The 16,997-nt window shown below is 42.7% G+C and overlaps 1 protein-coding gene across 1 annotated transcript; it reads left to right on the forward strand.

Annotated features, from left to right (window-relative positions):
- The first annotated feature begins 2,516 nt into the window (after window positions 1-2,516).
- On the forward strand, window positions 2,517-15,345 carry trim8b (tripartite motif containing 8b). Its single transcript, XM_005949877.3, has 5 exons — window positions 2,517-5,139; window positions 12,391-12,486; window positions 12,586-12,851; window positions 12,958-13,073; window positions 13,194-15,345. The coding sequence occupies exons 1-5, from the start codon at window positions 4,534-4,536 to the stop codon at window positions 13,892-13,894; spliced, it is 1,785 nt and encodes a 594-aa protein (XP_005949939.1). The 5' UTR covers window positions 2,517-4,533; the 3' UTR covers window positions 13,895-15,345.
- Window positions 15,346-16,997: the final 1,652 nt, after the last annotated feature.

A 16,997-nucleotide genomic window follows, 5' to 3' on the forward strand; every position in this document is an offset into this window, starting at 1 on the left:
TCTCTTTTTTAGACTGCTCTCTATAAACCCTAGAGTTAGTTGAGTGGGAAAATCCCAGCAGATCAGCAGTTTCTGAAATACTCAGAGCAGCCCATCTGGCACCAAGAAGAATGCCACATTGAAAGTCACTAAAATCACTTTTCTTCTTCAGTTTGTTGCTCAATTTGCAGGTTATCTTGACTATGTCTCTGTGCTTAAATGCACTGAGTTGCTGACATGTAATTACATATTTTTTAAGGCGTCATTATTAAGTCCTAGGCAGCACACAGTGGTGCAGTAGTTAGTACTGTTGCCTCACAGCAACGTTCGACTGCACCATCTGGCCAGGGCCTTTCTGTGTAGAGTTTGTACGTCCTGTATTTGTGCGGGTTCTCTGCAAGTCCAGCTTCCTCCCAACGCCCAAAGACATGAAATTAGAGGGGTTAGGTTAACTGATAAATTGCCCTTCGGTGTGAACATGAGTGTGAATGGTTGTCTGTCTCTCTGTGTTAGGCCAGCAAATGACTGGCAACCTGTCCAGGGTGTACCCCGCCTCTCGCTCTATAATAGCTGGAATAGGCTCCAGTCCCCCGACAACCCTGACAAGGATAAGTGGAAGAGAACGGATAGATGGATGGATTATTATGTTCTTTGCATCCACAGGTTAATCAAAACCTGCCAGTGTTTTGGTTAGACTGTAGATTTGAATTTACAACTTCTAAACTATGAAATCTACTACCATTGCATATGAGATCTGTGGCTATTGAAACTTTTAAAGAGCTGTTAAAGAGTTTTTAGTATAGGCTTGCTTTAAACTAGTGGATAATGTTGTTGTTTTAACACTTATATTATATTTTGTATTTGTTTGCTTGCTTTTCTTAAAAGGTGCTATTTAAATACATTTATATACTTACTTAAAAAGTAATGAAAAGAGTGCTGTAATCTACCCGAGCACAAGAGGGCGCCTTTGAACGCTTTGAAATATTTAAAGCGAAGCGGTTTTAATGATATCAAACGTTCGAACATAAACAAAACCAACAAGAGTAAAATTCACTCTGGAGAAGATGGTATTCTTTTCTTTAAAAATGACTATAGTACTAAAACCAGATTACTGTAACTTATTAGTCACTAATTGTTCCAGCGTTAATCCTATAAATAGACTTTTAGCCTACTTCTTATTCATGAACATATGAATATACGCTGAGCATACCTCTGTAGCTACCCTTACTCAAATTTTTAAAAGCAGGACTTAACATCAGGCAAATATTGCAACCTTCATTTACTGACTATAGACTGCTACTATTATACTCACATGTTACTTATTAATAAAGTGAACAAATCACTATTTAAATCCCGTTTCCGCCTAAATGTCCCTTTACTCTGTGAGGAATAAAACACACACAAGCGGGTAATAGAGAGTCCAGGCCTTTAACAAATGCTGTAAGCCCTTTAGTATGTACGATCCCCGGCCCTTCCTCCCCGGCTCGTCCCTCATCTCCTCCCGGTTAAAACGTGACACACTTCAGTGACAGGTCACGTGATGGCCGTAGCGTTGATCCGGAAGGAGGGAGGGATGGAGGGGAGCGGGTTGAGTAGCGGGAGGAAGGGAGAGTAGAAGGGGATTGAAAATGCGTCAGGTCAGCCAGAGAGCGCGTGTAACAGAACGGAAGCCTGTGCGAGGAGGTTTCAAAATAAACATCAAGGAGCTTAAAGAGAGAAAAAAAAATCACCCATGACTGAAAAATGAAACCAACAAAGAAATGATAAAAACTCTGCAGTTCATCTAATGGTCACTTGAGGCTGGTTCCAAAAGTCAGTCAGTCCCCAAACTCCAATATTAAAATGCCCAACCAAACAGTGTTAAAAGAGCACGTTTGCAGCCTGGTACCAAAAACGAAAAAAATAAATAAATAAAAATACCTGGCAGCACGAAGCTATTATGGGTTTATTGGTTTACTGAATTGACTTAATCTATGTTCAGTAATTGTCAATAAAGAATCATTCTGTTCTTCTTCTTCAGACTGAAGAAAAAAGATCTTTTTCTGAAAATAAAGATCAAGTTATTTTCCATAGTGGACCAAATTAAATGACCAAATTTATGCTATAGAACCCAAAAAAACTAAATAAAGTCTACTTAAAAACATGTGTACTTAAAAAAAAATGACTGGCAGTGGATAGATGCAAGGACCCCAAAAGTTACGCTTTGGTGGAAAATAGATGTTCTATTAGACACAATAAGATGGCTGATCAAATCATTTGACTAACTCATCTACCAGCCATGGCAGTTATTAGTGTTGAAAATATAACTTTAATCTTTACATTTCGACTTCATCCTCAGAATGTTATTTAGACTTTATCCTGAAAATAATATTTTGACTTTTAGATCGAAAGTTAGACTTTATTCTCAAAATGCAGAAGAGGATTAGGGCCAATATGCCAAAATGGCCAGGGTAGAATTCCGAGGAAAAAGGTCCTAGTGGTGATTTTCGACTACACTGAAACTTGTTTTTAGTTTGAAAATCACCACCGGAAGCTGCCCGAGGTAATGGCTATCTTGACTTTGCTTCAGTTCAGCTCGCCTGCATTCCTCCTCTCTCTAAACCCTGGCCGATAGAGACAGAGAAAGAAAGGAGGAGCAGGAGGGGGGCAGAAAACACAAATTATTATTCACAACCGTGTTGGATTTTTATGAAACCCGGAGTCGACTCATACGGGACACATCAAGCCACGAAAATTACTCCTGCCAGACGGCTCCTTCGGACGTACAATACCGAGAAAATGCGTATTTTTCTTTACTGAAAAGGGGACTGTGGCGTTGATGAGTCTGTGTAGGACAGCTATCGAAAAGCAGCTTTGGTGAAACAGCCTACAGCGTTTCCACAGCGGATATCTACTTTTTTCTTTCTTTTTTTTAAATGAGGATTTGCAAGATGGCTGATGACAGCTAGCCCTAACAAGGACAGAAACGCGACGTCCCCTTTAAGATCAGGAGGGTATATTTTTGTATTTTTTTTGTAATTTTTTTTAGTTAAATATATAAATATGGCTGCTTCTAAAAATAATGACCATAGGTTATATTAGCAGCGACTGTCCTCGTGTGAAAGCGGAGTGGATGTAGTGTTTATCTGTACCTGTGCTATGGTAGAAAATGGTGAGGTGACGTCTGAGGTAATTTACGCGATTTAATCGAGATAAGGAAGTACATAAATATGTTGTTGGCTGAAGGCTGTAGGGGGGGAAATGGTACAAACCAAAGTAAAATAAAATAAAATGAAGGGCTCCACAGCTGAGAGCTAGTAATCTTTGTGTGAGGAGATATTTGATAGATGTTTCTGGCTCTGCAACAGCAGCCCAACATTCCTGCGGATCCTAGAAACCCCTTTGTTTTGTGCGCAAGAGCTGGACTCGACTATTAAAACGATTAACTATGCAGTAAACAGCCTCGATGTGATGGCCCGGGTATGATTTCCTTTTTAATGAGATTATAAGGCCTTTGTTGTCGACTGAAAACTGGTAGAAAAGCTGCGGCCTTGTGTTCAGATATGCGAGCTGTGCCACATAGCAGGCGTTATTCATCAAATGGAAATGTCGCTTTTATGTCAAATTGAAGGGCTGGAGGTACCTGTGTTTTTCCATCTGACCTTTGAAACAGCTTTTTCTGCCTACTGCCAAACCATCGCTGGTTGTATGTATAATTAAATTGCTGGTAGAGGCTACTCGGATACTTATTTATGATTCAGCGGACAAAAGCATTGCGCTGCGTTGTGATTATAGAGGAAATCAAGCGTCCTTGAGATCCCGATAAAACAGGTTCAGCTATTTTTTTTTCTCTCTCTCTCTGTAAAGCTTTCTGTGTGGGAATAGTAATCAGGGTGTGGGCTCCAGCAGTCCTTTCTCGTGCTTTTCATGTTTTCATGCATGGTTTGTTGGTCTGAATTGTCCACAGTCAGTCATAATCCGGCGTTTAAGTGGAAGAGAGCTGTGAAGGTAAGGGCAGAAAAGGATCAAGTGTCTATTCCCGTGCTACACAGAGATTGAGTCTCTCCCTCGTCGTACAGGTAATTGTGTAGATCTTAATTCTCTGTGCCTTGTTTGCATTTCGTGGTTTACCTGTAGCAGACAGGCTGTTGGCTTCCTGCAGCAGGCCTTTAAACAGACACACACAGAAGCTGTGAAGTGAAGGCAGGCCCAGTGCTTGTGTGTATGTGTGAGTGTGTGATTTAGGGGAAAGGAAAGCACCGTTTACTGTAATCTGCATAACGTCAGCCCCTGTTGCATGTGTTGAAATCACCAAGGTGTTGTCATTTTTGCCTGAAGCCTTCTCTGGTCAGGTTTCTGGAATTTTGCCTTCATGCTGCAGTAATAAGCAATACTCGTCATCTGTCAGGGAGTCTCCTCTAATTTGGTCACAAAGGTCGGCCTACACAGACTGATCTTTCAGGGGCGGCATTGGGTCTGGTTTTATCTTCTTTCTTTTTTTTCGCGAGACTCAGTTTGAGAGTGTCAGGTTTCCTGTGAGAGAGACAGAGGTCTGAAAGGAGTGGAAACCAGTGTATGCCTGCCTGCACCATGATGGCCTCTGACATGGCTGAGACATGGAGGAACTGTTTTGAGGAGGAGCTTATCTGCCCCATCTGCCTACACGTGTTCTCAGATCCCATCCAGCTGCCCTGCAAGCACAACTTCTGCCGGGGCTGCATCAGCGAGGCCTGGGCCAAAGACTCCTCGCTGGCTCGCTGCCCCGAGTGCAATCATGCTTACACCCAGAAGCCCAGCCTGGAGAAGAACCACAAACTATCCAACATAGTTGAGAAGTACAACGCCCTGAGCGTGGAGAAGGCCACCACGCCGACACTGCAGTGCATTCTCTGCCGCCGGGGTCCCCCACTCCCCGCCGTGAAGGTCTGCCTGCGCTGCAACGCCCCGTGCTGCCAGTCACACGTCCAGACACACCTGCAGCAGCCGTGCTCAGCCCTCGGGCACCTGTTGGTGGAGGCGGAGGCGGTGAAGGCCTGGACCTGCCCCCAGCACGACGAGTACAGGCTGTACCACTGCGAGGCCGAGCAGACGGCTGTGTGTCAGTACTGCTGCTTCGCCCGTTGCCATCCCAGCCACGGCCACGCCGTCACTGATGTGGAGCTGCGACGCAATGACATCAGAGTAAGGGAAAACGAATACAGTGTGCTTACTTTAAACACTTGTTTTTTCCATTTCTTATATGTGCTCAAGTGACTCGAATAAGAACAGGGGAAAGAAAACTACTGACGTCTTGTACGTTACTCAGATTGGTTGATAAGATATTTAAAAGGAAACCAGTAGGAGTATTGAACCTGTGGCTTCAGAGTCATATGCAGCTCTTTCTGCCATCTCCAGTGGCTTCCTGTGGCCAGACCTAGATGATTGTAAACATAGAAATGAATAATAGTTGCTTTATAACAGCCCCGATTCCTTCAGTTGACAATTTTTTATTTTTTTTTATTTGTTTTGTTGTTAGTAATGATAAAAGCAACTAATTTTTAGTATTTTAGTTCATAAATGCTGTAAGACTTTGAAGAAATTGTAATAGGTTAATTTATACTAAGTGGACATTATAAAGCTAGAATATATTTTGGGGTCAAAAATTACTGGAAAAAAGCACTTTTGCTAGTAAAATCTGTAAAATCTATTTAACTATGATTTTTTTTTTTAAAAATCAGTGGTGTCACATTGGATCGTCTGTCGAATATTTTCTACATTTTGCTGATAGACTACAACAATTAATCAAAAAAATAATCAATAGTTTCAGCCCTACTTACTGCTCTCTGCTCATCAGAGATCAATAAGTGCTGGCTTTTATAACAGCATCACACCATCCTGCAAGCTCATTTTTCATCCACTTTGTAGCTTTCAAGCAAACATCAGCAGAACAAAGAGCATATTTAATGCCTTCCCGTGCCACATTTAAGACCTAAAGTGGAGATTTCTGCTGCCACAATAAGTTGTTGATCGTTTACCTCGTTACACAATCCCGTCTTCAATAACAGAACACTTTCCCATTTTAAGAAATGGTTGCATTTCAAGTGTTTCAGGTCTATCTCGCATTTTTTCAGTGGTGATCCATTCCAGCCTCCGTTCTCATCTGCTGGAATGACAAACAATGTGGTCGAGAGTGGAACAATGAGGGGCCCTCAGAGGGCCTTATCTCCCCAGCACAGGTGCATCCGAGCTCAGGGATCGCCAGTTGTGTGCGGCAGGGGTGGGAGTAGAGACGAGGGGAAGGGGGATTAAAGTGATTCGTCACTTGATTCTGCGGTCTACTTGGGGTTTTTTATTAACCTCTTCCTTTCCTGAGGGGTTGGTGCTTACTGCAGCTCGTTCTAGCGGAGGCTGGGCGAGTTTCCTAGCCTCTGTTCTTTCTTTTGAAGGGGTGGTTGACAGGCGCGTCCAGTCAGAGTGAAAACCAATTCCATCTGACTCATTTAGTTCACCCAACACCCTGTTTAGGTGGCAACCGTGTTATGGTTGGGCATTTTTCCTGCTGGTAATGCTATGACTCAGCTTTACGTATAGTAAATCAGTCACCTGTAGCGCACAAATGACTCTCAGGTGGGCTAAATTTAGAAGTTGTACTGTTAAAATCTGTCATATTTGCATTTTTACTAAAATACACTATTGTGGCCTGATGTTTATTGACCTTTAATCTGTGTCAGTGACCTGAATATGTGAAGAAGGAAACGTCTTACAGATTAAGAAAAAAACACACAAGCATTCTGTTTAGTTTCATTCGTGGGACCATGCACAAAAACATTAATCCTATAAGAGAAAAGATGCTTTGTACCAGATTTAGCTACAAGCCAATTTACATCCAAGGTTTCTGGGCAGCGACACAAAACATGGCGCTCATTACATGATGTTGGATGATGAAAAGGGTTAGCGTGGGTTACCGACGAGAAACAAGATCTGTGGTTTAGATGGGCTTTAGACAAATTCATGGATGTGCAGCATAAAATACACAGTTGAATAACCCATCACACATGAATCTCTAAGGCCTCAGTCACACTGGTCTAGAGACCGGTCAGCAAACCAAAGGCAACCATATGAGGTTTGTTCCCCAACTGGTTGCCAGTTGGTTGGTGGTAGTTTTTAGGCGAATTGGGTAACAAAGAGGGTCCTGCAAGCAGATTGCCCCATTAGTAGTCCATAGTTTCCATGGAGCACAGAGTGGTCTGCAAATATTTGCTGTTTACTCTCCAAGCTGTAGTAAAACAATGGAAAATGGTAGCCTAACGTTTCGGGTTTGTTTCACACTTTTTTTTTTTTTTTTTAGTCGTACTACTGCTAGCTGTAAATGAACCAAGTAGATGCTAATTTGTCAGTGATCCCATAGGTGTGATACTCTATTTAGAAATAGCTTCACTAATAATAGGTTAATAGATTGTCAGTCCATTAATCTACAAATTGCATGGAGTGTAAAATATACAGATAAGGTGAAAATACCCACATGGCGGTGGCTTCATATGCTTTATTTTCCTTAGCCAACAGTCCAGAACTACAGGGAAAACCAGTTTAAGTCTTTGAATTCACAAGAGATGGCTCAGCCATTCACCTGCCTTGGCATTTACAAGTACAGGGCTCCCGACACCCACTGCTTGTTGGCTCCTATAATTGTAGAAGGTTTTTTGGAAGGTTTGCATTCAAGCAAGACCTTCAGTAACAACAGATATGATACTAAATATATGAAGGAGCTGGGGTGAAGAAGGGTTGCAAAGCGGCTTGCAGATGCAGGGCTAAAGCAGCTTTAATAGAGCGTCTTATATGAGATTTACCACCTGGATGTGTAAAGGATATCAGCTGATGTGGGCTGGCATTTAGATTAGCTGATCTGCCAGGATTGGGGCCGAGTTTGATTGTAAGGCCTGCCGAAACTGGTTCCTGTGCTCATGTTTTTTGGGCCCTCAAACACATTTTAGCCAGATCTAAACAAAAAGATCTCCAGTATAGTCAAATTATTTTTCCTGCCAACTTTCTGTTGACCACGTTTAATTTAATCAAATATAATTGCACATCTTTATTATATAAACGGTCAGAAATGTCTTGGCCCTTACTATAAATGAACAGTTCTGAGCCCGGAAAAAACCCTACAGTAAAAAAAATGCTGCACTAGGTTAGAAGTCAATTACAAACTCTCTTCTTGTTACACTGTAAAATGTCTCACTAGCCGCTTTAAAAATACAGCATCAACCAGACTTTAACCTCATTAAAAATTTATATTTTATGAAATAAAAGAGCAGAAGCTGTCTCTGAATAAATAGACCACGAGGTAAATTGTATCTCATCTGGGTGGTTGACCATGTTTTTAAGATGATGCAAACAGGAAAAAAAAAATCTAATGTCACTGAGCTCATTCACAGCCCCAGTCCATAAATATTTTAGATATTTGTCTACATGTATTAACTACTAGCAGATCCTCCATGTTGAATGTGATTTAAGGCTTGCAGAGAGGAACCACCCCTCCCTTTCACACATACACACAACCCTACAGGCCCCACCCTGCTCTTCACCTCCGTCAGTCCCCCTCCAACAAATTCACCTCCCTAACACCATCCACCAGTCACTCCCGGTGAGGACCGACCTTCCCTCTGGCCCCGTTCTCCTGCTCTGGTGGTTCTGATGGAAAAGACACTGTGGTGAAATGACAACTAAAAAGCCCCCTCCCCTCTTCAATACCCCCCGTTTCCTCCCTCCCTTCCTCCCTGAGAGGTTCTCTGCAAAGCCTCAGCTTCTTCGACCCTGTTTTTCCCCCTCTGGCTTCTGCTCAGAGCCTAACTCAATCAGTCAGCACAACCAGGTCACCGTCCTGGATCTAACCATGCCAACTGTGTGTGAGTGTGTGTGTGTGTGAGTGTGTGTGAGAGAGGGAGAGAGATATCTAGGGCAGCAATTCCCAACCATGTGCTGCTGAGGCCCAGGAGTATGCAGGTTTTCATTCCTATCAGCCTCTACAGCAGCTGATCACTAATGATAAAAGCAGCTGCTGTTGGCTAGAATGACTGCGCAGTGACGACGATGATTGTGGTGGTTGTATGTGAATAAACCTTCAGCCTGAGGAAAAACAAATGATTAATGGCATGCCAAGCTAATGACAGACTCATCCTTTAATTAAGGCTGTCTGACTGTTGAATACTGAAAGTTATTCATGCTCACCAGAGGATGAATCCTAAGCATTATAGTGACCACCATGAGGTTTGCTAATCCTTGGGTGCATACACATTTTAGGTTGAATGTCATTCATTTGGTGATCATTTAATACCTTAAAGTCTCTTTAGACATGCTTTTATCCTAGTCCCGTCCCCAATTTGGTTGTATTTGTTATTTCTCTCTTTATGCTGTACCTCAAAGCATTTTTTTATTAACCAGTCTTATATTAAACATATATTTGCTTATTTATTCATGGATGGCACTCACAAATGTATGAGCTAGTGCTTAGCTCATACATTTGTGAGTGCATCATACATTTTATCATCCCAAATTGTTGTCTGATGAGCCAATCAGAAAATGAGATTATGTCTACAGATATCATTTCCCAGTTATTCAAATTTTATTTTATTATTTTTTTTAGGTTTAGAGATTGTGTCATAGTAAGTTGGTAGACAAAAAAAAGCAAAGTGATAATGTTAATCCCACTGAAAAAAGTTACAAAGTAATAAAGAATAAAGCCGGGGGGGGGTATATATGCTGAAAATGGGTTACTTTAGGCTGTTGCCCAGTGGTTGCTCGGCACAGTGTATAATACACTTTTTATGCATATCCATGACTTGTTCTTCCAATGAATTTTAAGTGATGTGTAACAGGTTCTAGATGCATAGCCCATTGCTACACATCATGATATCAGATATATAAGAACTTCCAGAGGCCTAAGATTTACCCCTGAGCCAAGGTAGGAGAATTTGAAGGACAACATAACACAGACTCATTTAGTGTGTTACTGACGTCCATTGGTATCATTATTTGATTACACTGCTAAATTTAGTACTAATTAACAAATGTTAGCTTATGGGGTGCAATGTGTGCAGGGTGGCAGCCAGGGGCAGAGACCCTGGTGGACTGATCCCAGCTACCGAGTCTAGCGATTGGGACATGGAATGTCACCTGTCTGATGGGGAAGGAGCCTGAGCTAGTGCGTGAGGTTGAGAGGTATTGGCTAACTATAATCAGGGTCACCTCAACACATGGCTTGGGCTTTGAAAAAAATGGATTGTCGGGCAGTGGAGGGAATACTTTGAGGGCCTTATCCCACTGCCAGATCTTCCGTAGAGGAAGAAGAGTCTGGGGACAAGGGGGTGGAGTCACTGAGGCAGTTAAACAGGGCCCATGGGATGGATGAGGTTTGCCCCGAGTTCCTGAAGGCTCTGGATGTTGTAGGGTTATCTTGGTTGACACGCCTCTACAATATTGCATGGCAATCAGGGATAGTGCATCTGAGTTGGCAGACTGGAGATGGTGGTTCCCATCTTGATGAAGGGGCAATAGAGGGTGTGCTCCAAATATAGGGGGATCACACTCCTCAGCCTCCCTGGTAAAGTCTATGCCAGAACTCTGGAAAGCAGAGTTCGTCAGAAAGTCAAACATCAGATAAAGGTGGAACAATGCAGTTTTCATACCGATCACGGAACAGTGGACCACCTCTTTACCCTCTCGAGAATACTTCAGGGTGCATGGGAGTTTGCCCAACCAGTCTACATGTGTTTTGTGGACCTAGAGAAAGACATTCGACTGTGTCCCTTGGAGTTTTCTGTAGGAGGTGCTTCAGGAGTATGGGATGTGGGATTCCGTTCATAATTTTAAGGACAGTATTTCTAGGCATAGCCAAGTGACGGAAGGCTTCTAATTGGGTGGTCTCAGAATCTTATCTCTGCTTTTTGCAGATGACGTGGTTCTGTTGGCTTCATCCAGTGGTGGCCTCTAACTCACACTGGAGCCAGTATCCTGCTTGTTTTTGAGATATCCCTGCCCTACCTGCTGCTGATTACCTGGATCAGGTGTGCTTTTGCCAATAAGAAGCTACAAGGGCAGGCTAGTTGGAAAACAAGCAGGACAGTGGCCCTCAAGGCCTAGAGTTTGACACCTGTGCCCTAAAATTATGGTTTCAAATTGGGGATCTTTAATATGTAAGGGTAACGTGTCAACCACTACACTATGGAGCCAAAAGTGAAAATTTTGGTGGTTAATTGGGGGAAATCTTTGGCTTTATTCTCTTACTAGGTTGAACCACCTTGGGCAAGATTTAACCTATTTATGAATAATTTATAGACTTAAAAAAAATTCTACTATTGAAATTCATTTGATTTTACTTACACATTTTTAACACTAATGAGTAAAAGTTGAATGCACAAATGCATCGTGAACTATCGCCAGTAAGCAGGACAACATTTACCAACATTAATGCCATGTATTTATTTTTATTCAAAGATGGTGTGGTGAAAAGCTTAAACACTAGCAGTACTTTTATTTTCTCAGACAGAAAATGACGATTCAAAACAAGAACAGAAAAATGTCGGTCAAATTGTTCTTTTAAACACAGGTGTCAGCCCTGAATTTCACAAACCTGTGCCCCCCTGGTCACACAGTTCACTAAATGATCGACTTGCCAAACAATACACCTGCATAGGATAACTATTCTAGCATTGTCATTGCGAGCATGTTGGCATGTAGCTGAAACCGGCACTTAGCAAAAAGGGCTGTAGCCATGTCAGCAGCATCTTATCAATACGCTCCATTAAATGTTGAGTGAGGGTTATTTATATTTCCCATTAAATATTAGCAACACGAAGGGATCATCAAATCTGTGTCAATGGCATTCCCGCTATCCAAAATTTATGCAAAGGATTGTTGGTCTCGCACGGAGCCATTTATTCCTTCTTTTCTGTAAATTTTGGCCACAAGCTGAGCCGGATAAAACTGAGCTCGGCCTTTATTTCTTCACATGCCATCATCTTCATCATCATCATCATCCCAGAAAAAACAGACGCTGTTGCCACAACATTGCCATAGCTCGCAGAGCAGCCTCCTCTGTTTGAGTGTGTGTCTTTTAGAAAGAAAAGGCAGAATAGAGGATGAGGAGTTGCACCAAGGGGAGAGCGAAGCTGCCGGAGCTTTTTCTGCCCATTTATCTATCTCTGCTCGCTGCCCCCGGCTCCCCCAACATTAGTCTTCACTCGCTAATGCAAACACAAAATAGCTGCTGGTTGCTATGACTGCATCCCCCTCCTTCCTCCCCCACAGGGATTGTGTGTTCGATGGAGACTAAATTAGCCCACTCCCGGATCCTAATATCTCAGGCTTGGGGAGGGGATGCTAGTAGCTGACCGAGGTCACAAGTTTCCAAGGCCACAAGGCGTTCTTTATTTATTTTCTGTCCTTCTCACCTCACAGCAAAACCTGTTAAGACAGCAGGAACGCGTGGAGGAGCGAGTGCAGGAGATTGAGGAACAGCTTTGCAAACTCGACTCAGACAAGTGTGTGGTGGAGGTATGTTTTTGCACGTCACTCCGTGGGCGCGTTTTCTTTTTTATGGCTCTATAAAATCTTTAGGAAATTTTGATTGGTGTGCGTGTGTTTATTTTACAGGACAGGGTATGTGAGCTGAAAGAGGAGGTGCGCCTGCAGTACCAGCGGATGCACCAGCTCCTGGAGGAGGATCTCGGTCGGACACTGGAGGCTCTGGATCGGGCTCAGGCTCGGTTTTGTCAGGAGAACGCAGCCCAGGTTTTAGCTCTCGGGGAGCAGCGCCACGAGGCCCAGAAGCTGCTGAGTTCCATCCAGACTGCCTTCGGGAAGGCGGAGGAGCTGAGCTTCATGAAAAACACCAAGCCTGTTAAAATCCTCACAGACAGGTGAGCAAACGGTCTTCATACAATGATTTTTATTTATTGAATTATTTTGGAGATGTTTCCAAGCAAACACCTTATCATGAACCCCGTCTCCTCGCACTTGTTGCAGATCTCAGGCATGTGTGGGCAGCAGTCTCCCTCCTTACAAAGTTGGGAATCTCAACTCTAAACTTTTCCTTTCTGAGATCTCAAAAAGAGAGAAGAGCTTGAAAAGAACACTTGAAGGTGAGAAAATGAAATACACCTGTTAGCTTTTAATGCAGGGCACGACCGTCATGGAAGTGTTTTTCTTTTAATTACCACTTGCCTCTTCTCATTTCGCACTTTCTCTCTCTCGTCTCTTAGCTCCCCTCACCCCTCCCTCGACCTTCCTGCAGTCTGTTCCCGCCTATCCCAGCGGTCAGAGCTCTGGCTCTGGTGCAGAGAAACGGAAACATTCCACTGCTTTCCCAGAGGGAAATGGGAACGGCGGAAAAAATGCCGCACCGGGTTTCAAAGACTCGTCCTCCTCTTCCTCATCTTCTTCCTCGTCGTTAGCCAAACAGCCCTACCTGGGGTCCAGCTCTGCCTCTGGAGAAGGCCAGTCCACCAATCAGCAGGCTCTCGGACCCTGTGGCCCGCCTCACATCAGCGAGAGCGGCGGGACGGGAAGCGGGAGTGGCTCGTTGACTAATCACCATTCAGGCTCTGTATTCGGCTCCTCTCACTTCCCTCCTGGAGGCAGCAGTTCCTCGCACTCCTCCCAGCAGGCAGTGCTCCCTCAGTATGGCGGTCGCAAGATTCTGGTGTGCACGATGGATAACTGCTACTGCTCTGGAGTGCCCTCTGTGTCAGGCCACCGCAGCCACCCTCCGTACCCACGCTCGGGCTCTTTTCCCTGGGTCAGTGCCCAGGACTACCCCCCTCCTCCTGGCCTGGCTTCCGGAGGTCCGTCCATGCAGGGCTTGGCAGTGAGGGACTGGATAGACGCCTCACAGACACACAGACATGCAGATTTCTACGGGCTGTATGGGCAGCCCTCTACAAAGCACTACGTCACCAGTTAACAGAGCAAACACACACACACACACACACACAGATATAGAGACAGGCACCAAAATAGCACACCTTTACCGACTTACTAACGGGAATAAACACAATACGATTATACTATACACATATTAAAATAATTGTTTATATCTACACACATACGCACACACATATTCGGGGGCAGGGTTGATCTCTTTGTTTTTATTTTCTTCCTTTCTTTAATTTTGGTCCGTGTTTTCATGTAGTGTATTATACGTAAAATGCATAAACAGGCTGGTGAAACTCAGCTCAGCATTTTACACAGAAACAAGGAAGAGAAGCCTGAAGAGGAGACGAGGAGATGCATCTTTTTTTATTTATAGAGTAGGAGATGGATTGGTAGGAAATTAACTTTTAGTAGAGAATCTTCTCATGCTTCTTCAAGGCTTCTCACTGAGGCTAAAGGGAAAAGAGATTATACCGTGCAGTGTTGAGCTTTCCACGTTCAGCTCATGTTTCTCTGATATAATCACCCCTCCAGTTGTACTGAGGTCAATTGCCTTATGTTATTAGCAAACATATTTTTCTCCACATAGCTGACTTTGTTTGATAGATCCTTTAAAAAGGGACTGCGGTTCCTGCGTGTCCGTTTTATTTTTATTGTCATGGCACTTCTTCCTTTCTTTGCTGAGTTCAGGGATGGATCGTACAGCTTGAACACAAAAAGCTCTTCCATGGAACACCCACAATGCACTTGTGGACGCCTTGCTATGCCTGGACTACAGATGCTGACCCACAGAGGGACAATAGAGCAGCGTCTAAAGGGCCGGCTGACCCCAGCCCTCTGCATTTTTGAGAATTCGGCCCGCATCCTTAGCACTCCCTTCCTGCTGCCACAGGACAGAAAATATTACAGACTGTTTCCATTTAGTGATGAATGACTTTGTGTTATTTGGTACACTTGTACGTTTAACGCTTGCCTACAGAGACTCTACTATTTTAGAGAAAAGGGCAAGACTGGGGAGACCAAACTAATCAGGCATCTGGACGATCTGATGATGCTGTAATTGTACTTCCTGCAGGGCAAAGATGTCACTTCCTCTCAATAAGCACACAAGCTCTTGGCTTCCTGTTTGCAGCTGAAAGCATGCAAGGAAGAGGTTTAGTTTTTTGTTTGTTTGTTTTTCTAAAAGCACTCAGAAGAAGAACAATGGGGGAAAAGAAACTGTATGCTGTTTTAAAATGAGTGTACGAAAGAAACGAAGGGTGGGAGGAGCTTCTTTTTTTTTTCATGAACTTTTTCTAAAAGACTGGACTGCAAGATGTAAGCAATGGTTCATCATCCTTAAAAGTAGCTGTTACAACAGCCACGATAAAGAGAGAGGAAAAAAAACAACCTAAAAGTATCTTTTTTTGTAAATATTTTGTGAAATGGAAAAATTACAGACGTGATTTGGAGAAAGGATCCAAATAAACAAGTTTAAACCAGTCTCTGCTGTCAACTGTGTATGTGCGAAACATCTCATGTTTAAAGGATAAGGTTGGTGATATTCTATATTTTTGTTACTGTAAATAAATCCCATAAAAAGACAAAAAACAGCTGTGTGTTAGTATTCAAATACGTTTCCACTTCCCCGTCATGTCCATACATAGCAGCAGCTTGTTTACTCCAACTAGAGATGTAAACAGGTAACAAATTTATGCATTAGTTTATTTAAAAACTCTTATTTTCAATCCGGCCGATATAAAAATTCAACAAAACTGTCGTGAAAGTGCTTTTGTACACTTGTAGAGGCAGTTAGGATGGTTTTTTTTATACTAACAGCTAGCTAAAGCGAGATTAATATAGCAAATGATTCACCTGCCCAGGGTTTACTAAACTTGCAAGAAATTGTTAGCACCTGCAATTAAATATATATAATATTTATTTTGGCTGGGAAAATGGTTGGATCTATTTATTTAAAGTTCATACATAGATACATAGAAATACAGTATATAAAACAAAAACAGTCTGTTTTAATATCCAGACAATATTTGGTCTGACCGCCTTTATTCTTCGACATAGTTTGAACTCTCTTAGGCAGCTTTCTTGTCATTTAAATATCCATCAGGAATCGTTCTCTAGGCTTCTTGAAGGGCATTCAAAGCTCTTCCTTGGATGTTGGCTGCTTGTGTTACGCACTCTGTCAAAATGATCCCGCACTGTTTCAGTAATGTTGACGTCCGGGGAGGTCAATCCTTGACTGATTTTGTTCCGTTGTATGGCCTTCTATCCTAGCCTAGCATTGTATTTGGGATCATTGTGATGCTGAAAAATGAAGCTGTTGCTAATCAGATGCTTTCCAGTTGGTATTGCATGTTGGATAAAAATCTGACTTCATACTGCCATTAATTTTTACAAGATCTCGAACACCACTGGTTGACATGCAGCTCCAAACCATGACAGTGCCTTCACTGTATTTTACTGTAGGACCTCTCTCCTGAACTCTTCCATACACATTGAAGACCTTTTGATTTTCAGTTCTTGTGTAATTTGACACACTTCAGTCTGTTTCCCTTCCTTAAGAATGGCTTCTTGACAGCCACCCTTCCACTGACACCATTTCTGACGAGGCTTCATTGAGCAGTTGATGAAGGTGCAAATGCATTTCTTAGTTTCTGTGTCAACTTTGCTAAGTGTTAGGTAGCTTAACAAACAAAAAGCATTTTTTCTGAAAATGGTAAGGTACAAAGAAAAATTCTGAAAGCTCAGGGAGCCTTTCCTCAAGACCACTTTCAAAATTTGCACGAGGTCTGGCTCTTTGCATAGAGTTTTTCATCTTCCTCTCTGGTACACAGTAAAATCACACACTAGCTTTAGCTGAGCTTTCCCGAGACTAACTCTTTTATCCTTTTAAAAATCGTGGGGGGCAATTTCATAGCACTAAAGGGCTGCCATATTTAAGTTTGTACTACTTTAATTAAGGGTCCAGTTTACAGTGTAGTTCAGAAGAGGACCCAAAGTTTTCCAGATGTGGTGGATACTTATTTTATTTACACTTTGCTTTGATTTATTTATTTTAATTATTTAAAAATTAGGCTGAGTCATAGATCTGGGTTTCCACTGTTGTGTGTGAGAAAAGGTGTCCGTGTCATCAGCGT

The sequence above is a fragment of the Haplochromis burtoni genome, unplaced genomic scaffold (assembly GCF_018398535.1).
Source record: "Haplochromis burtoni strain Fernald_Lab_line unplaced genomic scaffold, NCSU_Asbu1 Contig_278, whole genome shotgun sequence".
NCBI lineage: Eukaryota > Metazoa > Chordata > Actinopteri > Cichliformes > Cichlidae > Haplochromis > Haplochromis burtoni.